General features: G+C 38.5%; 1 protein-coding gene across 1 annotated transcript; it reads left to right on the top strand.

Annotated features, from left to right (window-relative positions):
- Window positions 1-4,781: 4,781 nt before the first annotated feature.
- arhgap20b (Rho GTPase activating protein 20b) lies at window positions 4,782-24,911 on the top strand. The gene is made up of 15 exons (XM_064350374.1): window positions 4,782-5,220; window positions 9,645-9,727; window positions 11,818-11,982; window positions 12,241-12,390; window positions 12,718-12,759; window positions 12,949-13,033; window positions 13,198-13,275; window positions 13,601-13,667; window positions 14,590-14,772; window positions 16,770-16,942; window positions 18,037-18,198; window positions 18,887-18,996; window positions 19,534-19,723; window positions 20,404-20,518; window positions 20,610-24,911. The coding sequence occupies exons 1-15, from the start codon at window positions 5,140-5,142 to the stop codon at window positions 22,172-22,174; spliced, it is 3,249 nt and encodes a 1,082-aa protein (XP_064206444.1). The 5' UTR covers window positions 4,782-5,139; the 3' UTR covers window positions 22,175-24,911.
- Window positions 24,912-26,667: the final 1,756 nt, after the last annotated feature.

The raw sequence follows: 26,667 nt of genomic DNA, 5'->3' as shown, positions 1-26,667 counted from the left end.
CACAAACCGATACATAAGCTATGCCCTTGGATTTCTTCCACCATACAAGAATATGTGCAGCTGCATAGACAGAAGGAAGAAACTGATCTGTAACAATGGGAAAGGAAATTACATCATACCCAGCATTAACGGTATGCCAGATGTTGCTAGTGGGACTGTTTCACAGTCTGAAACTATAAGTAAGTAAACAAAGTGACAGCAGATGTCCAGAGTGCCCGAGTGGCTATAAAAGTCTAATTATAGTTGAGACGGGGCTCTATGTGAGGGAAAATTCACAGGGGGTAGGAGTTATAAGGCATTCTTAGAGGAAACAAATATCTAAAAAGCTTTTTTAAACCTCAATTTTTGTTTAATCAAACTTTAGGTCATGTTTTTTTTACACTTACAGTCATTTACTGAAATAATTCAGGTTAAGTACCTAGCTCAAGAGTACTTACGGCAGCACTTCGGCTTGCTGACGAGACATCATACTCTATTAGGACCGCAATTTTCTTCAGTATATTCTGTCTTTCACTTACAGAGTGAGGAAAAATAAATTCACTTTGAGTGGGTAACAAAAGCTGTATGCCTTTTCAGCCAACATTAAACTGTCATTAGCATGACATAACACCTGTCATAACCAGCCATGACAGTGCATTACTTCAGTCAATGCCATATGGAATGCCAGCCTGTTGTCAGAAGACTATTAATTAACAAGTTGATTGGATTTGTTCAACTCAGACTGGATCTTTGTCCATTTATTTAACTCAGCTTTAACTTTAGGCAACGTGGTGATTTGTGACATCGACTGATACAGCTGTTTGGATCGAACAGACATTAGCCAGGAACCGGAGAATAATGTACAGTCTTGTGATTTTCACCGATATAGGTAGATCACGAAAAGCATAAATGTAAGCAAAAATAAATGAAAGACTGATTGTATCATACAACATGGAATTGTATTGAATTGCCTTACTTTGAGTTAAGCTATTAAAACTGTTAGGTGTACCCCGCACCATGGTGTGCAATCATAGCCAATGGATGTTCATTGTTTGTATTAAAAAATGATGAATCTATCTCCAGTAATATTTTAATTTTGATTCCTTGACATGCACACACAATAGCCGAGAAACACTTCTGGTAGAAAAATTCACTTGCATATAGCCAAAACAGACTTTTGGAAATATCTCACGAAATATTAATTGAACTCTCCTGCCGTTCATTGGATACAAAGAGATGCAAAGTGAAATATGTTGTTCAAGTTCGATGCATCTACCTATGGTCCGTGTTACGTTTTGCCCTGCTCTCACCTGTGACATGCTTATGTTATGTCATGTAAGCTTGTGAAATATAGTTCATATCAAGTGTTACCAGATAAAGCAGGACAAATAATTAAGAATTAACTTTCAAGTAGTTTTAGCAGGTCACTTGGAGAAAACATGTGCGGTAAGCAAATACAAGTTTCACAGACAGAATATACAACCCTCTTGAAGAAATTATTTTTGGCTGCTTGAGTGAAAATCCTTAGAATCCATAGAAACAAACCAACCGAACTGTTGAGAGTGGTGAGCACATTTTTGTCTGAAATTAAGCCACTTATGATGAAAAGCAGTGTGTGCACTGTCATGACATAAGCAAGAATTTCGTGGTGTGCTTATATATGAATTTCACCAATTTGCCAGTACTGTGAACTGTCGCTGTTACTTTAAAAGTATTTTTTTAATATGGAATCAAGATTTTATGGTGGTTAATTAATGTGGTGTAAATGCTTTACGGAAGGAAAAATGCAATGACAGGATGCAAATGCAATTGTTTAAATACAATAAAATATGTGACGTGTTTTACATTTTCTTCAGTTAATCCTCCAAATGTAATTAAACATGCACAAGAATTAAATAAATTATTAAATAATCAAAATGCAACATGTAAGGTACAGAAAGGAAAAAAACTACTTATTATTGTCATTTTTAGGTCAGTTCCAAAAGTCTAATAATTCTACCAGCTTGTGTATCTGATAAGACTTTTGTTCTGATCCAGTCCAACTGCACTTGATTCATTAATTAATTCATTTTACATGTTCTAAAGAATCTCATTAGCTCTTCAGTCAAAACCTTGATTAGTTGAATCAGGTGACTAAGTGATGGGCTGGAACAATCAGCTGAACCCACAACCTTTTGCAATTAGATTGAGCAGCCTTGGTTTACAGATGTGCATACTTGTGCCAATGGACTCTTGGGCCTTCATTTTATAATTGGTTGCACTCCTTAGATGTTTACCACCGATTACCTGCAGTAATGCCTACACTGAGGATTATGGTGTAGATAACCAGGCAGCATACATAATTATGGTGTAGAAGAACTGGGCAGTAGTGTAGTATAATGGGTCACAGGTTCGATTCCCAGGTAGGACACTGCCATTGAGCAAGGTACTTACAGTGACCTGCATTGCTTTAGTATGCCTCCAGCTGTATAAATGAATGCTATGTAAAAAGTTGTGTAAGCCGCTCTGATAAGAACATCTGCTAAATGCCGGTAATGCAACATAATGTAATAACAACTGATCATTTGTTTGCTGTGTTGTGCTGTGTAAAGTATATCAATGTAAATAATTGTTTTATTGTGCTATTCATATTTGTTTCAATGATAGTATTCAATGTGTATTAGGCCTAGATTCAATCAATATTTGTTCTTAATTTAATAATTAAGAACAGATGTTGGTGTTTTTCATTGGAAATATAGTTTTAGGAGTTTGCCAGTGGCCGTAAGCAGAGCCTGGGGGGTTGCAGGGGCTGCAGTGGCCCCAGGGTCCCACTCCCTGGGGCCCTGTAAGGGGAACCCTAAATCCCAAGCTTGTACTGAAACATAGACTTTAGTAGTGATGACTTTGCTTATGTACTTAACAGATTTGCCATAATTTAGCCTATATTGTGATCAAAGTATGGTGATCTAACAATCTTGGAAGATGTTCTGATCCTGCACGGTCATTGCAAAATCAACAGTAGCGGTACTCCTACAAGAGGCCACCTACTGCAGGGACATTGATTGTAGCAGATTTGGTTTTAAAGCAGCCAATGCAGTAGGCCTACACAATTAAAAAAATTAAATATTCATTTATATATACAGTATATATATGTAAGGGATAATCCATGGTGAGGTGGTCTGCTATCAAAAAATAACAATCGACGCAGAGGCAAGGAACCCCATGGCACGCAGTGGAGTGTGAAGTGGATGGCCAATGGGATGAGCACACAGTGTGCACCCAATGCTCATGGGAATTGTTGTATCATGTAGTCACCAAAAATTGTCTTAACTATTTCAGATACCTACAATAATTCTTTTCATAGAAAATACTACCAAAAATATCACCTGCCAAATTCAATTTAACACTTATGAATTCTACTCGTATTTGGCAGGTGGCAATATCAAGCCCTGCTTTTTAGTATGGTCGTAATTAACAAATGTTAGCTAGCCAGTAAACCTCAGCCACTCAATGAGAAGAATGGTGGACGTGTTAGAACAAAGCTGAAATGTAAGAACCGGCTGTACATTTGTAATTTACGTCAGTATTTCAATAATGAACTTATAATAATGAACTGATCGTTGCAATAATTGATATTAATTATAATATTTATCTAACACTAAAATAACATATTATAACTCAAGAGTACTTCTGGTGAGAGTAAGATGGAAGCTCTGAACTCGATCTGCTACCGGCTGGGAACTGTGAGCCATACGCAGCGGGTGCAAGCTGCACAGCTCTCAGAAAAGGATTGTACTCTTGCTGCACCAATCTGCATCTGCAGCGAAAAATGGAAACACTTGAATTTAATTACAAGTCAAAGTTAAAGACAGATGTTGATTGTTGATTGAATCCAGGCCTTTGTATTAGATGCTGCCTGAGTGGAAACTTCCAAGTAAAAAGAATATTATTAATGTGCATGGAGTATTGGAAAAACTTAATGGCATGGTTTTAATGACTAAATTATTCAATATACCAATAATTGCTAAATTGCATAATGACACACATATATATATATATATATATTTAGCAAAAATAGCGCAGTTGAATGAACCTGTGTTAACCTTATGCTTTTTAACTGAAGTTGACATGCTCTGAAAGAGAATTGTGCAAAGAAAAGGTATCTGAGCCCAGCCTTTGGCCTAGATTTGTCATTTTGTCCTGATTTACAATAAAAAGCACGTTTGTGTTTTTTCTCGGAAAAGTTTTGCGCATTATTGCTTTGCTGTTCGTGTGCAAAGAATTAACCATAGAGGCATGGGATTTGTAGTTCAAATAAAAATGGAAATATTTCTGCTGGTCATGGTAAATGGACTGCATTTATATAGCGCTTTTATCCAAAGCGCTTTACAATTGATGCCTCGCATTCACCAGAGCAGTTAGGGGTTAGGTGTCTTGCTCAGGGACACTTCGACACGCCCAGGGTGGGGATCGAACCGGCAACCCTCTGACTGCCAGACAATCGCTCTTACCTCCTGAGCTATGTCGCCCCCTGCTCAGACTCAACTCGCTCCAGATTGAAACACCTCAATACATTTTGGGCAGATGTTTACAAATCAAGGGATACAATAATCAAAATGGTGGATTGCTGTGTGTTACGCAAACCAATATGTAAAAGCATTCCTGACATTCCAGCTAAATCCTCCAGGGCTGTATCACAGAGGTTTGGAACAGAGATTAATATATACCAAATCAGCACCAGTGGATTGGGGCTGTGGTGAACACTGGAGCAGGACTGTGTTGAGCCATAATATATTTAGAGAAGACCCTGGGAACGGGCTGTCTAAGTCTCTTTAAGCATTGTGAGGCAGGGGGACTGGAGTGGGCAGAGGAACCAGGTTGGGATGTCCTTATTTAGTCAATGAGGAGGATCACAGCTCGGTCTAGTCTCCCACTGCTGAACACAGGGAGCTCTCAGAGACATGCAGTCTGGGCACTGGTTAAGAACACTACACCAACAGATTCATAATAGAGATCACTGCATATTATGTCTCCAGAAAAAGCTGTCTTTCACCCCTTTTCCTGGGTCAAATCAATCTAAAACCTTCATTTTTTCTCACCCATTTGTCTTGTGGAGTTGGTTGTCAGCACTTTCTGGAACATAATGGTAAACCATTTAGGATTATTCTCCTGGATATTAAGATGACTCCGCAACAGAACAGCAAGCCCTTCTCTGAAGAAGACACCACTGAGGTAAAGTCACGGATTGAGGAAAGGGACAAGGCAAGTACAATCCAGAAAATGCACCATATTCCCACAGCAATTAATACTGTAAAACTATTCCTATTAGAACTGATAAATTAGTAAACCGAGCTGCAAATAAGCTATAGTTTTATGTAGTTTCTGCATGTGGATCCCCGACCAATGACTGGGTGGGCTTCGCTGTGATCTCAAAAGGTTGTATTAAATAGATTATGAGAAATAGATACATTTGAAATAAAATATAGGAAATAGTCATTTTATGGTATGTTTCCACCTTAATGGCTGAAGGTCACTTTGACCCCTATGAACTATACAGCTTGGCAGCAGAATATTTCATGTTTTGTAGTGTATTAAAGAGGTACAGTGCAGGTTTTCATTTAAACTGTCTCGAACTGTGCAGTTCTTGTTTGGCTGTGTTGTCTGTACAACAAGTCTGCATACACATATGCAACAACCACATGAATGTGTCAATGTTGCATCTGCTGAATGATGCTTTGTCTTATTTATTTTACAGAACAATTAGAATCATCAAGTTGACACTACTATTTACTATTTCCATTGCTGAGAATGATAGCACTGGTAACTTAAGGATAGAATCAGTGGTTAAAACAGGTTTTCTGTTATTACTCAGAATTCAGAAAGCACAAGGAAACACTTTTTTAAAATTGTTTGCATGTATAATGCCCCGATTCCTTTGTGTATGGACGTTTTACAACAGTCTATGTAAACAGACTGTTGAAATGCAAGCACATTTTATCGATTGCCTGGCAGATTGTAACAAATGAATGGTATTTCATACTTATTATAGAATTATTTCAACCTTAGCATAAAAACATAGTCTGCCATTTGGACTTTGAAGATGAATTTAACAGATAAAATGCTAATATCTCTTTAGTCTTAGAAGCTGAACAACATTTGCCATGGTAGAACAGAGCGACAACAGATCTAAATGTCCATAGTTCATTTAATACCAAAAATCGTTTTAGTTGTCTAGTTGATCTACACTGCCTCACAATTTCATTACAATATTCTATTTACCCAATTATATTTTATGGATTCATTCTGGGAATGTAAATCCAGCTAATTCAGAGCTGGCATGAATACACGTAAATGTTACCTTTAATATCCACAGAATGCTCTTCATTTTCATCTGTGAAAGCAGCATTCTTTCTTTTATTATAGGGATAAAATACTTGTTGGAGAAGTTAAACATAATATTGTGTTTTGTGATAGCAACAAGGACTATCATTGAGTAAACACAAATGACGGAACTAAAGAGGGATAAGTACATAACATTCCTAAGAATATTGCATTGGCGTCATCTTCAGGAGAACATGCCTTTCTGCGGTTATGATTGGGGGATATGGGGCCATTCTGTGTACAGTTAATTGTAACCTGTTTTGTGGAATAGGCGGGTTGATGTTCATAAGTATGATTGAATGACCTCTTGGCTGTTGCCATAGCAGGCCACAATAACAAGCTTGAGTAGGCATAGCAATTACAGTCATCATCTCTCCCAGATGTAAAATTGATATAGTTTTAATTATCCAGAACCTATAATTCTCTTCTGCTGTCTTCTGCCTGTCAAATTCTCATCTGCTGGGAAATGACACTCACCATGCATTAACAAGAGCTCTGCAATTAGAGTACATTTTCAATGTAAGCACACACAAGGGCAGCGTGTATGGTAATCATGATTTATAGGCTTATTCAACATTTGCCATGCAGGTAAGTGTTTACCAATATAGCTTGTTGCACTTTTCCCCCTTTTCTGCCCTACTTGGAATGCCTAATTACAGATACATATCACTGCATATCAGTGCTAATTGCTACAAACCTCCACAATAGATTCAGAAAAGCAAAGACAAGCATGTGCCAGCAGCTGCTTCTCATCCTTATGTGGTTTGACAACTTAGACTCACACAGATATGAGTTGGAGGAAGACCGTTCTTGTGCAGGTGCTTGAGAGGTGGACTTGCAGGCACAAAATCAACCAGCAAGGGTCACTGGTCCATGAGAAGACACCGTCATCTTTGCTAACTGAATCCCACCGATACCTGGGCGATGATAGAGCCAATTGTGCACCGCCATGGCGGCTGCCCGTGGGGCCCTAGAAAAGTAACTTTAAAAAAGTAACTTAACAAATGCCAGTCCATGGGGCCCACCAATCCGCATGAACGGTGCCTTAAGTGAATGAGCCACCAAAAATTCCCTTGCATTCTTTTATTAATTATTTGGTTATTTGAGACAATAAGCAGCTGGCTGTTGTTTTCCACCTGAGCTAATGGGCCCAGGATAGGAAGGGTTTCCTGAAAAACAGCAGCACAGTGCAACCAGGATACAGATGGCTTTATCCCTTGTACAAATTTTTTACATGTTTTCCCTGTCCTTGAAAAATGCGGTGAAGAATTTCTAAAATAAAAAATAAAAAAATTAATAAAAAAAAAAATATATATATATATATATATATACTCTCACCACTTTATTAGGTACACCTGCTCATTGACGCAAATGGCCTGCTCCTCCAAACAGTGAATCATGTGGTTGCAACTCAATATATAAAACACAGACATGGTGAAGAAGTAAAACATTTTTGTTCAATCAAGCATTACAATGGGGAAGATGCATGATTTCAGTGACTTTGACCTAGGTAAAATTGTTGGTGCCAGTTGTGGTAGTCCCAGCATCTCAGAAACAGCTGTCCTCCTGGGATTATCATGCACTACAGTATCTAGCATTAAGAATGTTCTAGAATGGTATGATGAACAAAAAACATCCAGTGAGCTGTAGTCCTGTGGCTGCAAACAAATTATCAATGAGAAAATCAGCAAACTTGTTTAAGCTAAGAGCAAGGCCACAAATGCTCATATAAGAGCTGTTTACTACAGTGGTGTGCAGAATGGCACAACACTCTGACGGCACAACACATCAAACCTTGAAGCAGATTCGCTACAATGGCAGAGGACCACGATGGGGTCCAGTCCTGTCAAATAAGAAGTGGGTGGGTACGCGATCACCAAAACAGGACAACTTAAGATTGGAAAAACATTGCCTGGTCTGATGAATCTCGATTTCTGCTGTGACATCCAGACGGTAGGGTCAGAACCCATGGATCCATCCTGCATTGTGTCAACAGTAGAGGCTACTGGTGGCGGTGTAATGGAGTGGTGAATGTTTTTTGGCAAGCATTATGCCCCTTAATACCAACTGAGCATCATTTGAAGGCCACAACATACATAAGCATTTTTGCTGACCACGTGAATCCCTTTAATGACCACAGTCTACTCTTTTCAAATGGATACTTCCAGCAGGATAATGCGCCATTTCACAAAGCACACATCATCTCAAGCTAGTTCCACGAACATGACAGTGATTTAAGTTAACTCAAATGGCCTGCACAGTACCTAGATCTCAATCCAATAAAACATCTTTGGGATGAGGTGGAATGGTAGGTTTGCAGCATGAATGTGTGGCTGAAAAATCTGCAGAATATGCATTATGTGATTGAGTGCATATAGATTAATATCTCTTGGACTTAAATCTCATGGCATTTAAATCCATACCATGAAGAATTCAGGTTGTTCTGGAGACAAAAGGGGCTCCTACCTCGTACTAGATAGGTGTACCTAATAAAGTGGCCGGTGAGAGTATCTTATCCATCCAATAAATGTTTCAAACCAACAGGGTGTTGTAGTGACTGTTAGGCATAGGTTTCAGTGAGCAGATTCATATATAAATGCCTATTTAACAATATGGTTCAAACACAATTTGGTGTTGTAAAACAGGTGAATCCATGCAATACCTGGATTTTGGGGGGTTAGTCTGAAATCAAGACTTTCTTGGTTTCAGACAAAACGTTTTCAGTTTCCTCAAGATATTGCATCTACCATGTGCACCTCATTCCCATTCTTAATTGTCTAAATATAAATTTCAGAGGCTTCAATTGTATGTCACCAGGTACACATTCATCTCTGGCACTCTTAATCTTTGCTTTTCAAACCAGCACTCTTCAGTAAACTGTGGCTGCGAAGTACGTCAAACCCACAAACCTGCTCAACATCAAGGACAAATGTTTTTGTAGCAGACTTATCTCTTAAAGTCAATCAGGCTCAGACTTTTTCCAGCACGTCCTGTCTTATAAATTCCAAGCAGGAAACCCTACAAGGGATGCAGCTCATTTGGTAAGAAATAGAAGCTCCCGCTTTTTTTCTAAGTCTCACATCATGGAAACAGTTGAGCAACTGGCCATGTAGTTGAACAACATGTAGTAGAGAGGGCTTTGTTATCTCAGTGACCCGATGCCTTTTATCCTACCAAAAACACCTAAATATTTCTCAGTGGACTGATGTGCTGACGGCATTTTATGATCTTTAGATTCAACTTTAATAAAAGATGTTGCAGATACGGACAGGGCCTTGACAGTTTATTTCTACCCACCCCCACAGAGAATGAAGACAACAGTTCAGAGGCGACGGTCTACGCCCACGGCTATTACGAAAGCTCTCACCAAATCCAAGTCTCAGAACAGGTCAGTCTATACATACTGTGCTTCTAGCATTCATGTGTCTGCTGTATCTATCCATGTTTGTTTGCCCTTTGTATCATTGAAGGTTGACAATTTGTATATCACTTTTTTTCTCGGCCACATTATCCCTCCTCTGATCCACATATAACTCCCCTGTTTTCTGTGGAATTATATTGATCTTGTGTTCACAATCCTGAATACACTGATGTGTGCATCCTTCGATTAAATGTCACGAACACCTTTTATTATAAAATGTAGTGTAATTTCGCCGACAGTGGATTGAATGAGGGCATACGGAAGCATATGATCTAACAGTAAAACCCTAAATCCCTGCAATGCATTTTTGTCCCTCTACAAAAATGATGTCCCCTTTGTCATGCTGAAACCTACAATAAAAGGGACATTCAATAAAAATAAAGTGAAGAATATTTTCAAACATATTTTCACTGAAAGATGCTTGGAGTTCATAAAAAAAAATGTAATACTTGAACTTTTGTTCTGCCAGCTCTGTCTTAAACTGATCTTAAATCTGGAACTTGTCTTAATGTCATTGCCTTACAGCTGTGCAACTGCTGGAAGAGTTCCTTATTATGAAAAGACAGGATTGCTACAATTAATGAGCTTCACTGAATTAATTTTCTATGGAGGCGATTTGAATACTAGATTGGGGGATATGTGAGCAGATCTTGAAGGACAAACATGGCGCAAAGTTATAAAAGAGCTGGGCAGAGAGAAGCTTCGGACCGTAAAGGTGTTGGATGCAGAGCAGGGCTATGCTTTGCGTTAGCTGCAATCTACTGACGTTCACGCTGCCCCAGAGCTGAAGTTCAGGTTAAGCTTTTGGATACTTTACCCCGGTCGCTAGGCTCTGTTCAAGCTTACTGTCTCCCTGGGACGTTTCCCAGCACAGCCCTGCGGTCGGTAACGTTGCGTTCTCCATCAAATTCCTGCCTTTATTTGGCCGTGGAGTTGCTCCATCGTGGTAACGGCAACTAAATAACGAGAGGGGGAAATCTAAACAGCGTCTGTGAGATATGACCATGGAATTCTAAGCTTTGTGCCATCTTAACTCTTAACTTAGCCCCAACCCAAAAAGAAAAAGGGGAGGGGGGTTGTTTCTAGGTTTACGAGAGTTTAAGGATAAATCCCTTCATTCTGAGTGGTCAGGCACGCTCTCTTCCATGCCTAGCGAGGTTTCATACTGACGCACGCAGTCACAGCAGTGGGCCTTCAGGCACTAAAAGAGCTGGCAGATGACCATAAAACTGCTAAGCACTTGAAACAGAAAAAGTGATATGCTACAGATTCAAGCCTCAGAGCTCCGCATAAAATAATTAAACACCATCTACAAAGTGTGCTTATAGCTTCTATTCATTATGACATTAAGCTGTTGAATTTAAGTGTCTGTTCAGAGCTAAAAAAATTATTTAAGCTCCCGAGAAGATTATGCTTGATTAAGGGAAAAGTGGTTCTTCAGAATTATTATATTTAATTTATTGGAAAGGAAATTTAAAAAAAACTTTTGGCATACTCCTCTGATCACCATCTCTTTTTCTTGAATTGCTTTATCAGTCCAGTGGCCACAGAATTATAATCTGAGGCTATTTGTAAAACTATATTATTGGCAATTAGCTCAGGCTTATATCCTGATATACTTACACACATTTTTTAACATAGTATCCATTTATACAGCTTGGTATTTACTGAAGCAATTCAGGTTAATTTTCCTCCACCAGGGTGTCAAATTTACTACCTTCAGGTTACAAGATGTTACAAGTCCACTTCCATAGCCATTATGCTGCACTTCTTATTTTCTAAAGAACTCCATTAATATAAATCTAAGTTTAAAAAGTTTACATTTTTCTTCTGTATGTCAGGTGAAATTTTGTTATTTTTGAGCAAGCTTTAGTTAAAATTGAGAGAGCTGCCTGTTCAAAAAACCAACCTCCACAAGAAATTAAATTAAAAACATGGTGATAAAAAGGGCCCTAGCCCCAAAGGAAGGATTTGGGCAGGAGAATGGGACAGATGGTAAAGTCAGAATGAGATGGCAGAGGAGCACTGAATGCCTATTATGTGATTTCCACACACAGGGATGGAGTTCCGGACCTTTCCAGGAACAGCAGCCTCATCCAGGCCTTTGCCTCCGAGACCTCATCCTTCATCACAGAAGAGTGTGTGCACCTGACCACAGGACTAAAGACCCTGGAGAGACACCTACTCCTCTTTAGTGACACTCTCGTCATTGCCAAGGCTAAGTGAGTTTTTGGCTACATGCTTTCCTTAGAGGCTAAATTATGGCTTTAAAGACATGATTTGTTAGTCAACTGACAAATCAATATTAGCATAATTATTATGCCACTTAGAAAAGAAAACCTCCCGTGAAGTATTAATACTACTGCATATAGTCACCATCATGTGCTCTACCTCATCCAGCATCATTCTTTAATTAAAATGATTCAGAGCGTGTCCCCGGATGCATTGCTGATTACTTCCTGTGGATGGTCTGGGTTTAGGTCTTCCTCCAGTTTGAAGCTGAAGCAACGAGTGAGGCTGTGTGAGATGTGGCTGGCTTTCTGTGTGGAGGAAGTCACCAACAGAAAACTGAATTCAAAGAACTCGTTTGTCATTGGCTGGCCAACCACCAACTGCGTAGTCACTTTCAGGTACAATTTGACCCAAAAATTCTAATTAAAAAATGTGGGCAATAGTAATGAACAACTGACAATGAGATAAATATTTCAGTATACGGTCTTTTGTCAACATGTGGATTATTGAGTTGAATGCATTGTTAATTAACAAGTTAATTGAAAGTTGAGTAAAGATGTCTCATCTGTACATGTAATCTGGGAAATTCAATTATTCGATCACAGCGACTGAAAAAATGTATTTTATTTCAGGTAATCAATTGTGGATATGTAACTACTGTTAAACTATTAAATCACATTTTACATCAGTATGAGTTAATGAGGCAATACCCTATCACTTTTCAGTTCCTCTGAAGTAATGGAGAAGTGGCTTTCTGCTTTGCAATGGTAAGAAGGAAAATTATTAATGTCTCCATGTTGGCGTATTTAAATGCGCTGGCATTTCATATTTTATTTCATTTTTGTTTGTTGCACAACCTGTTTAGATTTACTGTTATGAATGAAGGGTCAATAAAGAGCATTTTAATGTGGTGTAGAACAACAAATAATATGTCCATTCGATACGTCTCCACACAGGCACATCGCCAAATCAAAAGAGGATGAATATCCCCATAAAATTGCCTTGAAAATGATGGTGCTGAGTGCTGGAAACAGTTTATCAGTACGTGACATCTATTTCTGCTTTTATACTAAATATGAATTAATACTTCAGACATATTGTAATTGCTTTATTCCATTTACTGATTAATAAATTAATATCTTTCCTTGCCTCTGTGATTCATTCACCTCTATTTTCCATTGTTGTTCTTTTACAATTCCTCTCAGACAACGACTGTACAAGTGTGTAACAATGACGCTGCTGAGAAAGTTATACAGACCACTATCCAGCAGCTTGGAATTTCAGTGAGTAATTGGCCATAATGCTATATCAATTCTGTATCCCACTTTAAAGGATATATTTTTGTTTGCTTAAACTCAACTTATAAAAAAATTTCAAAGCACAATGAAAATTGTCGGTGTAACAAACCTTGATGATCTTTCTGTCATACATAACAGTCCTCAGCAAACTTTCAGTAAGATATTTGTCATTCCTGAACATAGAACCATTGGTGACTGTTTAAGTTTTCCAGAAGGAATTTCCTGTCCTCTGGCACATCTGTGACCTGGCTGTGTTACTGCCCAGTTCCTTTTCCCCTGTGAAAATAATTGACATTTCCTCTTCCCGCAGGGCAGTCCGACTGACTACCATCTCTGGGTAATTTCAGGGAAAGAGGAAGTGCCATACCCACTCATTGGTGAGAGAATGTGACAGGCCTTTTCTCTGTAGTAAAGTACCTCCGTTGTTTCTAGCTACTGTTTTGTATGATCTACAGCCTTTCTCTGTCTCTATCAAGTAGCCCAGGACATAACGTATTTAGCATTGCAAATCCTCAATTCCCAGTGCCCTTATCTGGAGGTCATTAGGAATTAATATTGTAACAGGCAAGGTTCTCATGAAGAAAGGCATATACCCTGAAAGCCAAGAGGATTTAAGGTTAAATTATTTTAAGCTTATGCACATCTGAGATGAATGTCTGAGTGTTCATGTCCCTGAGAACAGCCACATAGTCTCAAAGCATTGCTTGAAAGAATTAAGGCAAAGCTTGATGGAAATACATTTGAAGAACGGTCACACAGTTCTGTCTGAAATTAGATTAGGTTTTTAAGGAGACACAAAACTAATCTGAACAAAGCAATATAATCAAATAAGAACTAGAGCCTGAATTATATTCTGTCATTACTTGCATTAACCTAGATTCTTGGCAATGGCCATTTATAATGAAAAAAGAATCAGAGGGTTCAGGTTAGAGGCAGAATTAATGGTATTTCAATAGAAAGCATGATGTTGTTCCAGTCCTTCACTGGCTGCTGAATACAGCTGCCTAAAAAAAAGCATTCAAATAATGGGTGAGTAATGCAAGGAGGAACTCATTATCTACTAATAGAGCTTGTCGGGATAGTAGTGAAAGGACATTTCTGAGTGAGAAGAGACTATAAAATATTTTTCATGCTTTAATGCCAATCCTTTCCCACAGAACAGTGTCTAGAAAGGTCACCTGTCCTGCCATTTTATGGTTGTTTCTCTTGAGCTGGCATGCACAGAGCTGTCATAATGTGAAGCGAGGATATCTCCGGGACACAGCCTAATTAGGGCTCCACACAAATTTTGTTTTCCAGGACACGAGCACCCCTTCAGCATCATAATGAACTCCCTGCGGGACGCGGTAGGCCAGTCCTACTTAGCTAACGATAATGTCCTGAGCCCTGACGGAACGCTGTACCTGAACCAGCTGCCCAAGGGACGCCACATCCAGTTCATTCTCAGGCTTAAAGCAGCCGTGCACAGCCACGTCCGAGCAGGTGCATTAACCCGTTGCCGAATTGTTATCCTGAAAAAAAATGGGCCCCGGCATTTCGGTTACTTCAAATCGCGAATGTTTTCAGACATGTGAAAACACAACCTGTGCCAGTGAGCGATTCCCAACCAGTGGCACTTGAGTCGCACATGGATCATGGGAAAAGCAAATGTGGTGTTCAGGAAATGTTAACAAAAAGCATATACAAATAAATCTTTTATTTCATAGGTGCAGGTGCATGGTTGTAATGTTATACTGCTGCATAATGTGGCTTTTTAATTAGCCTCATGGACATTGTCAACAGTGAGACTAGGACAGGCAGAAAGTGGCAGTGCCTCATTTTGGAAAAGGAGATTTATTACAAAATACGAGTAATATTTCTCTGGATACTGCTTGTGCAAGGCATCAGTTTCTATCCATGCAAAATTAAATTACAGATTCTGAATTAACACCTCAATGATTGCATAAGCTTGGCTGGGTGTTAGTGTAAGTAAACAGAACACCCCAGACTTCAAAATGTTGCAGAAGAAACTAATCTTCTTAAATCATATTTCAATATAGAAGCAGATGATCTATGCAATGTTAAAAATAATCCAATTGAATGCATATTTGTGAACTAGACAATTAATTAAATGTCATTATGGCACAATCAGCTATCTGAAACAATTTCAGATACCAAGCAATATGTAAATATATGCACATTAAATTAGAGTTGAGTTGGAAGAAATCTAGCTTGAAAGCCAATTTTATGTGAGAACATTTTTTAGTTCTGTTTATTGCAGTAAATGAATAATTGGGATCAGTAACTTTCAAGAAAAAACAAAATAACTTTAAATGCTTAATTATTATGTATAACTTTCTATATACATTATATTTTTATTTTTTTATATATATATTATATTATATTGCAGCATTATTCTGGTGAAGTTTATGTCCTTCCTCAAAGATGCATACGTTTGGTTTTTCTAAAATGGAAAGCATTATCTAAACCTGAAGGAAGACGTAATTTAGAATGAAGATAGCAAACAACTTCCTGTCACGCTAGTACAGTTAGTTCCACAAACATTATCACTGTTACCCTTCCTGTAATTATGTCAATTTGACTTTTTTCAAGCATATGCTAGTCTTGCTTGTGGAAAATCATAAAAAAGTAAAAACACTAAATTGGTATGTGAAGTGTATGTGTTGTGACATTAAATTCTCTTGAATTTAAAATAGATGTGGATGGAATAATTGAAAATTGAGAATTTTCTACAGACAACAGTTGTGTGCAATACATTCTTCTTTAACTCTTTGTGTTCTGTTTACTTTTAGCAGATGTGAAACTGTTAGCCTGGGTCAAATAGAACGTGGACTTTACCTGGATTTTAAAACATTTATGCAAAAAATACTCAAAGCATATATTTTTTTAATCTCAATTCCAAATAATATATACAATATCTATTTTATATGGTTACTGGTTGCCATTTACCTCTGCTAGATTACATTACATTCATTTATTTAGATCACATATAACAATGAAAGTGTTCATTTTTTGTGAAGGTTAATAAATAAATAACAGATAAAAATAGATCATATTTTTTTAATAATTCACGAAAACAAAGGCATGGCAGGCATACATCACGTTTATCTGTGAAAATCTTAAATGAATCGTTTTCATGCAGGAGATTATTGATATTTATTGTTTTAAAATGGCATTCTCAATTATTTTTCATCTTTATATATTCAAAGATACCATATAGATTAAAAGACATAAAGCAAATAATACAGATGAGGAACAAGAGAAACAGAAAACAAGAACCATATTTACACTGGTTTACTGGTTACTGGTTATGAAATACATCTCTCAATACTGTCATTCATCTTTTACTAAACATTTAAACAGGTCAATTAGACCCAAACTGAACAGAAGGGTTACAATTATACCATTTATCTTAAAAATGTACTTATGTATTTGCTGTAAATATCTGAAATGCTTTAATGTATAAATGTTGTTTTCAGATTCCTTTCAGAAACATTTTAAGAGGAAGAAGTCTCTAATAGACTGGGCACTGAGACGAGGAAATGGCAGCCAGTCCAGCAACCAATCAGATTTTCCCATCACTCCCCAAAGGTTATTTGGCCACTCACTGCCCTCAATCTGTCAAAACGGAAACCTGCCTAAACCAATAATGGTGAGATTCATGCTGTCTCTCATTCTACTATTGACTTGACACACAGCAATTCCATTGATATTTTTGAGCAACACCAATTTTAATACCCAGCAAGAGTGTAATTTAAATGTGACTCAAACTTCTTTGTTTCGCAGTTCACAGAGGTCATGGCCCTTCCCTTTTGTTATGAGGAAACCTGGTGTGCTGACCAGCGTTAATTAAATGTGTGGTTCATGGGACCGAACTGTTAGTTTCTCACATAATTATAGTTGATAATTTTCTGCATATTCACCTTTAATCAATTAACATTTTGACACTCAATTAAATGCAAGCACTACTTTTTTCAATGAAAATGCAACAACTGTATTTAACTGACAGTTGTAGAAGGGTAATGGATTTGGAACCTGACTGAGGTGTGCGTGGTGTGGTGGTGTAGAGGTTAGAGAGTGAGTCACATAATCAGCGTGGTCATGCCCTCCTCGGGTGCTGTATAAAAGCTGACTATACATTATGAAGGAGAAATATGCAAAACATGAATTTTGAATGTAATCACCTTGAATGAGTTCCTAAAGAGATATTTTTATAAGCCCAGTTCAGACCAAAGATTCACAATGTGATTAAACTGTTTTGGAATGTTGCAGAGAGGAGGTGGAGGTGGAGTTTTAGAATGTTGCAGCTCATTGCATCACAAATCTTTGTTCTGAATATCAATAATATTCAATAATATCAATATCAATAATATTCAAAGAGGTTAAAAAAATCAATGCTCAGATGTTATCAGATGAATCCATGTCTCACAATCAATCCCAATCTCAATTTAATACAAAGCTAGTCCTTAGAATACAAATTCCAGTCCAATATCAACCCTTGGAAGAGTAGGTTTGTTTGGACAGTTTTTTCAAAATTCTAAGTCAGCAATCTATAATTCTATTGTTTTCAAATACTAGAAGTGATTGTTACATCAGCGTTATAATGTTTGGTTAAGAAAATTCTAATTACATATGACTGGAACATATTGTAGTCTTACCCTTAAAGAGTAAAAAAAAAAAAGCAGAATACATTATATTCTTTAGATTGCACTGTGTTTATTAACTTCTTATCCACTCTCTCTCAAGGACATGCTGTTTCTACTGTACCAGGAAGGCCCAGCAACAAGAGGGATTTTCAGACGCTCTGCTAATGCCAAGACGTGTAAAGAACTGAAGGAGAGGCTGAATGCAGGAGATGCAGTTCATTTGGACGGGGAGTCTGTGTTTGTGGCCGCCTCTGTAGTCACTGTAAGGCTTTTGGAAAATCTCTCTTTTGTATTTACATTTTTGGATTATGTCAAATGACACTGCTGTGTTTTGTTGTGTTCTTGCCAAGTAGACCTGGTGTTGCATCACAGCTGTGTCCTTCTAACAGTGTAGCCACACCTATTGGTCCACATCCATAGTTCTTGCAATACCGTAATTCTTGCATCCTTAGTTCTTTCCTCCCATGCACATGATGTCAGGTGGTGCTTATCATAAAACAGTTCACAAGGCAGCTCACAGACACAAGTCACATGAAGACACTCCACATATGTCTTAATGGGATAACTTTCAGGAGCCAAATTCACCAGTGGGAATTACTGATGAGCAATGAGGTACCTTCTTGAGTGGCTCAAACCTTCTCTATCCCCGGGCAACACCAGAGGCAATTATGCATCATCGTGCAGGCTGCCTGCCACAGTTGGTCCTGGCACAGTCCGGATTCAATGCCCGACCACAGGGCCCATCCATGCAATGGAACAGTGTCATAATTTAGATGGGCCACCTGGCATCCCCTATTTAGGAGACTTGATTAGAAAGTGAGCTGCCAAGCTGCACATTGACAAAATAAACTGAATATTTCTCTCAGTACATCATATTCTTCCCATTTAGGATGTTATACATGAAAATCATGTAAACATTGTTTTCAGCCAACATTGTTTTTAATCTATAGGATTTTTTGCGCAACCTCCCAGGAAGTATTCTGACCACGGAACTGTATTCCAAATGGATGGAGGTTATGGAAATTGATAATACAGATGAGAAGATTAAAGAAATAACAAGGTGCGGAATGTTCTCTCAAGCAAAACGTTTAGTGCAGACGACTAAAAGTTCCCTTAATATTATGTTAAAGTTAAATTGATAAGGATTAAATTTGTCAACCACCTTTCTAAGATAGCATTTTCATACAATCCTTATTTTCACAACTTTCAACTTCTGTCTCGGCCTGTCCCCCCAGTTTTTTAATTGCATAATATGTAACAAGTTACCCATTCTCAATATTTTTTATTATTATTTATCATTATAATAATTGTGAATAATGTTTTATTAAAATTGTGGGTATTTTTGTTGCTATATTTTTTGTTGGATTTTCCATCAAAATATATGACAGGAGGGCACACATTGAGTTATTACAGAACAAAAAGGAGTATATATCCCTCATACGTACATGGTCCTCATTTAACACACATACATTCTGTTTCCAGATATAAGCATTTGTATCCACATACTTATTGAAGTAGAATACGTTAATGCAGTGGTGAATACTATGCTAACATTAAAGTGAGGGTATGTAATTTAACGCCTTGCTGTCACTGACAGGCTGTTGGATGAGCTCCCTGATGCCAATGTCACCCTGCTGCGCCACCTCTTTGGTCTCCTTTACACCATACAGGAGAAGTCAGAGGAAAACCAGATGAACGCTTTTAACTTGGCCCTCTGCATCGCCCCCAACATGCTCTGGCTTCCTGTACCCACAGGGCCCGAGGAAGAGAGCAAATCCATACAAAAGGTACAGCTGACCAGACCTCCCTTTCCACAATTCAGGACTGTCTTTGGTGCTGCTGAAAATAATATGCCACTTTCGTTTTTGGTTAGCATAGTTAACTCACATTTGTGCTTTTATGAAGATTTGTCTTCACTCGCTGGTCTGGATATATTGTTTGTCAGGCTTGGCACAATTGATAATCACAAGCCTCTTTGGATTCTGCTAAATGAATGCTGCATAATGTAAGATAAATGAAATTCAGATAGGGAAATGCTTCCTCCAGAATCCTCCACTGTGTTTGGTTTCTTTGTTGTTTTAGAGATGCATGCTTGAGTTTTCCCACCAGTGTTACCGTACTTTGCAGAGTTTAATCAAGTGAGGAACTGAATTCCGGAGATAGTAAACAGTCCCTGGAGAAAAGCAGAATGCTCTGCAGAGCCGGGGAACTTGTAAATTAATGGCAGTAGGGCGTGTTGGGGATTTCACTGGAATCGTGCACTGAAATACAGATGCATCGCCATAAACAGTTCAGCACATCTGAATTTCTGTGAGCACCAATACTGACTACACTGAATGCTGCCATAAATAGCATTAAGTTTTTATAGCTTCATTCCATACTAAGGAATGTTTTTTTGTTTGGTCAGCATTATCCATGTTGATTTTGGGGCAGCATTACTGATGGTCTTCTTTTTGTTTCGAACTAGGTTGCCGGTCTAATCCAGTTCCTAATTGAAAACTCGCCCTCCATTTTTGGCAATGACATCGAATCTCTGTTTACTCATCTAAACAGTGGTGAAGGAGCTGTTGAGGATTCCATAGGTACATTCTGCATTTATAATAATGGAAAACAAGCTTTACAGCATCTCAACTTTTGGCACTGTTTGACCTGGTGTATCTGTCTGCTTTTCAGATGATTCCTTCCATCAACTGTACTCCTCAGATGAGTTTGATTCAGAGCAGGAGAGGCTGAGAGGATTAAACCATACTGAGAAGGGCCAGGTGGATGAGATGGACCCATTTAAAAAGCTAAACCTGATTAAAGACGGTATCTATGGCCGTGGGAACGTGGATGACATATCCTCCTTCTCCAGTAGCTCCGTCAGCTCCCTGACTGGGATACAGGGCATCGAGTCCTCCCGGGACCGCTGCTCCTCAGAGCCTAGCGTCTGCCAGGGTTCTCCGCTCCTTCCACAGCTCCACATCCCTGTCGCCCGCCAGTCTAGCTGCGACGCCGCTGTGATGCGTGGTCGGGTTGACGGGACCCAGCACAGGCACAAGCTGAGCGTTGAGACCACCAGGGGCGGCAGGTCCAAATACACTTTCTGGAGGTCGCCTCAGATCCCTTCCAGGTTCAAGCATTCCACCCACGGGCCAAGCCTGTCCAACAGGTCTAGCTTTTCCAGCTTGTCCTCCACAGCCACCTCGCCGTCAGCTTCTTCTTTGAGCTCTCTAGACAGTGCCTTCTCATACTGCTCAGACTCTGTGTTCAGTTCTGCCAACTCAACCTCCATGCCCTTTTTGTTGGGACCCTCTGCAAAAATCAGACCCTTGACCCCTGACGAAGCAGGCGGGTACTCCATGGACTGGAACAGGACATTACCAGCCTTCACGGAACGCGAGCCTTGGGATTTAGGCTGGTGTGATGAATATAATGAAAAGGATGAGGAAAACAGCACATTTGGCGTTGAAGCTCTTGATGGTAACAGCAGTCCATATGCAGAGTCTGGTCGCAGGCAGCCCAACTGTCTTGAGAGCCACTGGGCTGAGCTGCATGAGAATGAGAATCCTGGATCTCAGCCTACCATAGAGGAGGTGAATGACAGTCAATCTGAGGCAACAGAAGTCCAGATGCACCTGCCCAATAAACTGTCTGAAACATCTGAGCAAAAATGTCAAAGCAAGGAGATGTCCATCAGACACATACAGCTGACAAGGCCCTATAAATCTAACAGCTTGGAGCCCAAGAAGGAGACCATAAAGAGGACCAAAATCACATTCTACATGGGCTCCAACACAATGGAGAAAAAGCAAGCCTCCCAAATCACAGAAGGGCATGACTTTTCCATGAAGGTGTTCAATGCAGATGCGGGACCTTCAAATGGCTCAGGGGCAAAATGTCCAGCCGTACAGGTTCAAATACCCCAGTCTGTGTTTTATGGCCAGGATATTCCTTTGGTTTTGCAATCAGTTGTGACCAGGCAGCCTGAACGCTCTAAGGAGCAGTGTAAGCAGGGGAAAATTGATTGTGAGGGAGACCCAACGCCCGAACATTTAACTGAGTGCGGTTCTTCCTTGCCAACGACATCCAAAACCCACAGTAAGGCTCCTAACTCCATACGTCACACAATTACAATAAGACTGCCGGCAGCTGTCCGAAATACAGTGAAGGAATATTTCAGCCACAGCGAAAGTAAGAACTGCCTTACAGATGCAAAAGCTGTGGAAAAAGAGCTGGCAAGAATCAAATTAGAATGACAAACAAGGGACTTATAGGGGAACTAAAGTATGGTTTTGTAAAAGTACCATATGAAGAAGAGTATTTGTCTGACTGTACTGACATTGTGACTGAGTTTTTACTGATTTAAGTAGAAAACATTCAATGAAAACATTACAGTATTCAATGAGGTGTACGAAAACTAATCCATTAAGGAATTGTGAAGCATTTGTTTATAATGTCAGATTATGAGTGAAGCAGAAACAGAATAATTAATGTAAATGCCACCTTTGTGCCACCTTTGTTTGACCATTTCAGTTGTCTGTAATTCTGTCACAAGTTAATTTTCAAGAGCACAAACTCACAAAAAATTATATTATGGTGTGCTATGCAAACCAGGGCTGTAGTGGAGAGTAAACACAGGTAAACGCCATTTATCCATCTTTTTAAAAAGAGGCAGAGCATTTACTCACCTATTATCCATTTAAGAGCGTTGATTAACCATTCACATTTTTGCAGTTTTCCACAAAGTTATATCAAGATGAATACTACATTACATTAGGATGCTGAAACAGCGACTCCGGTGGAAAATTATATCATTACCTCCAGGCTTCAATATCCTCTCTCCATTCATCAGGGTCTGTTACAGTATGCATTTAGTAAACTCCATGCGAAAGATACAGCTGTTATAAAAAAACTAGAGAAGCAATTCGCCTCTACCATTCATACATGAAATTATTCACTACCAATCAAATCTCCTCAAAGTTTTCTGCTTCTACAGCTTCATAGACAACAAAAGTGGGTGTGTCTTCTGTTACCAGGAAGTGCAATTGTCCCTGTTATTTGCCATTGCCATTTACAAAGTCCATAAATACAAGTAACATGTCTTCATTATGCCTATGAGTTCACCACAATACAAAACAAGCAGGTCGTTTCTAATAGTCATGTCAGTCATTTGGTAGTTTTTATTTTCACTGAATTAAACATCTTTACTGCCCATAGTATGCAAGTGGACTACATTTCCATACAACAACTTCCCTTTCCTGCATTTCAGCCAAGCCATGTCCTAATCTAGCTAGCTAATGCTATGGCTATTACAATAACTTTTTTTTTTTTTTAAAGCATGACAGCAAGAGCATTAACAGGGGTGAAACCCATAATTCAGGGCATGTTGAGGAGTGCAGTTACTATCAGGGACAGCTAACTACTACTGTAAGGGGTAGAATGCTCCTTGTATGCATATGTAGTTTCTCATAAGACCAAAAAATGAACTATGGTCTTGTGTCAAAAATGATGCCACTTTGGAGGTTGTTTTCACCATTCAGTACTTCTTCACTGTTGTCACAATGTCTTGGAGGTAAAAAGCTGGTGTGGCATGTTGTTTTTCTATGATTGTTATTACCAAAACATGGATAGGGAAAATGGCTTTCCTGGTACCAACTTCCGGTGTCACAGACACAGCCCACTTCTGTGGTATTAAACTGTATTTAGCCTCCTTGGTATCAACAGTTGGGCATTGCTATATGAAAGTAACTGATGTAATTTATGAAGCATTTTAAATCTAATAATTTTACAAGATAGCCAGCAAGGGGGTGCAGTTGTACGGAGACAGATCAGTCTGAATATTATTGACAAATGCATGTATCATGATCCATAAATAAGAGTCAAGTCACAAATGTGTTTCACTGTCTGCAAACACATATCTCTCAGCTTGTCTTGTCAATGGTCATTTAAATGAATGTGCACTGATTTGTACATGATACAAATGCATACATATTTGTGAATACATATTTTCCCTTTGGCACAAATACCTCATACTTTGACATTCTCAAATGTATAATTTGCTTGTGACGTGTTGAATCTGCATTAGCAGATCAAGAAACGTGTGCATTCAGTGATGTAAGTCTGTGAGATTCCTTTTTACTCTCGCAGTTTGTGCACTGTGATCCGAACACAAATATTCCGATGCACACACAAATAGCTGGTTGTCTTCTTCTGTGGTGGAGGACTTGTGCATTACCAGATAAATCTGCCAAGGGAACCCTGGCTCAAAAATGCAAACCCACTTCTGTGTTTTAGGACTACAACATGTAACACTCTTTGTGTATGGATCGGCAGCTGTGTGTGGATCGGTAGCTTGTTTGTGGATTGGAGCCAGATCGGAGTTGGCAAACTGCGAGAGAAAAGTCACAAAATAAATTTTAAAAATTTAGGTTTTCATGCACAAGGTATGAGGAATTTGTGCAAACGGGAAAATATGTATTCACTAATATGTATACATTTGTACAAACCAGTGCACATTTTGTTTAAATGACAATTTACAAGACATAAGTTGAAAGATATTTGTTTTTGGATTGGAAAACACTTCATTATGGATCGTGACACATGCATTTTCAATAATATCGAGACTAATCTCTCTCCATACAGTTGAATTGCAATATTGAAATGAGTTTCTAATTCGTTTTTCACTCTTTTTTTATTTTTAATTTTATTTTAAGTTTTCCTTAGTTGGCCTTGCTAGACTGGAATAGCTAGGTACATGAAGTTAGGTAACTACTATAACTAGCAAAGTAGCTAACGTTACCAATAGGCCTGTATGTGAGAGCACTACAAGTATGGATCGGCTATTGGACGTTCTGTTCCAGACCTTAGAATATTGCATGTTAAGACTGCTGTTGTCATCCTTGGGTAATGGTAATCATGTTTGTTTCTACTGTAGCAGTTTATTTTGTTTCATATAAACTTGTACCTCTGTGAATAAACCACTTTTGATTTGCATTAGTTTCAGAGCCTGTTTAAACTACTTCAACTGATTATTAATTAGAATACTAATGATAATTTCACTTTTTTACAGTGTTGAATTGCATTGCATTACTTTTTTGCAACATTAAATTGCATTACTAAAATCATAGAGAAATCAAATATGAATTGTTTAATCATTCTATTGTCAGTGATTGATTGCTTTCAGTAGGCTATTCATATTCATACTGTATATTGATTATCTGAAGAAAAACACGTTTTCAATGCGGGGGTGTAGGAATGATTTCGAAACTGAATGCGTAAATGTAAATGCTAGGGGGGGTCCGGGGGCATTTCCCACCAGGAAGAAATAGTTTGGAAATAAAGCACTTAAACCCTTATTTCAAGGGACTTCTGAGAACAGAATATGCTAATTACTGTTGCTGTAAAGCCACATGGTTCTCATGCTAACTGCTAATTAATGCAAAAACTTTTACTATACACCCGGAGAAGTAAACTCGACTAACATATTTTCCTGACAAGAGTGTTAGCTCTATCTGTATTATTATCAGAAATTGATATGGTTCCGTTTACCAGTGAATTGTAGGCAAGTGGTTAGCTAGATGTCAGAGGAAATACTGTATAGCAACCGTCTCTAAGCAGGGGTTGGTGGATTGCAGTGTTAAGCATTCATTTCCAAAGGTCTACATTTTTTTGCAGCATAAACTCTACAGGCTGGACTTACTGACAGTTTCTTGGACCTAACATGGCCTTCAATGTACAAAAACCCCAGGTTGCCCAAGCAAACAAAACATTGTCTGTGAGTCATTCATTCAAACTTGCAAAATCTAGGCCTGCCATTAAAAGCATTCATGTCAAAGTCAGGCCAAGTTACAACAAACAGTATTACCTATCTTAGCTCACACAAATTAAACAAGCAGTATTCCATAGCAATGCTATCCAATATTTTCTTTTTGTACTATGTTTGTTGATAATAGTAATGCATATAAATGTAGACTATGAGAGAGAAATTATTACACATAAATACATACAAACATATACATTCTAGCTGAAAGAAACACATAGCGATGGATTCAATCATTTTTCCTTTACCATGACTGACAAATAAATGAAACTGACATATTTTTTAATAGGGTCATTGTGCACATAACAGACTACCAATTGTTTGTATGTTGGTAAAGGATCTATAGGGCTACCTAACATTAAGTTAGAAATGTGGCAGTGGAATTGTAGGCTAGCTACAGTAGCCGAGTTGAAAAACAGCTCACAGTAGAAACAACACAGCGGTGAATTTGACCGTTCTCACGTTAAGAAAATCGATATACTTGGTGCAAAGTTATTATCTTGCGCCGGTTTCCATACGACCGGCAATGTTACCTACCAGACCAAATCGCAACATAGATTTTGATGCTTAATTTCGGAGCTGTCTGTACTGACATTATACACTGTGTCTGTCAACTCATTAGCAAGGTAGCTAACGTTGAACTCCAAAAGCTAAACTGTCTAAAGTGTGGGTGTATATTTGGATTTCAGAAATATAAATTAGTTTTTCGCAAACATTATACATTTGCAAAAAGCTATAGTTTCAATTTTGTTGGCAATAATTAATAATTTAACAAGTAACTAGAAGAACTACTGGTGAAGTTTTTTTGTAAACATGTGCACTGTATATACTGTATGTCAAATCTGTGTGTGTATCCTATGCTTTTATTCGCTGATGTAGCTAAATGTCCAGACGGGAGGCATATTCTTTGTGGGCCCGGATCACAGGAAA

The sequence above is a fragment of the Anguilla rostrata genome, chromosome 9 (genome assembly GCF_018555375.3).
Source record: "Anguilla rostrata isolate EN2019 chromosome 9, ASM1855537v3, whole genome shotgun sequence".
Taxonomy (NCBI): Eukaryota; Metazoa; Chordata; class Actinopteri; order Anguilliformes; family Anguillidae; genus Anguilla; species Anguilla rostrata.
This window is presented reverse-complemented; position numbering and strand designations above follow the sequence as displayed.

Bases quoted from the DNA above. Each gene is read 5' to 3' on its own strand.
- arhgap20b (XM_064350374.1), top strand. From the start codon at position 5,140: ATGACTCCGCAACAGAACAGCAAGCCCTTCTCTGAAGAAGACACCACT. The intron at 13,034-13,197 runs GTACGTGACATC...AATTCCTCTCAG, and splicing joins GTGCTGGAAACAGTTTATCA to ACAACGACTGTACAAGTGTG. The intron at 18,199-18,886 runs GTAAGGCTTTTG...TTTAATCTATAG, and splicing joins TGGCCGCCTCTGTAGTCACT to GATTTTTTGCGCAACCTCCC.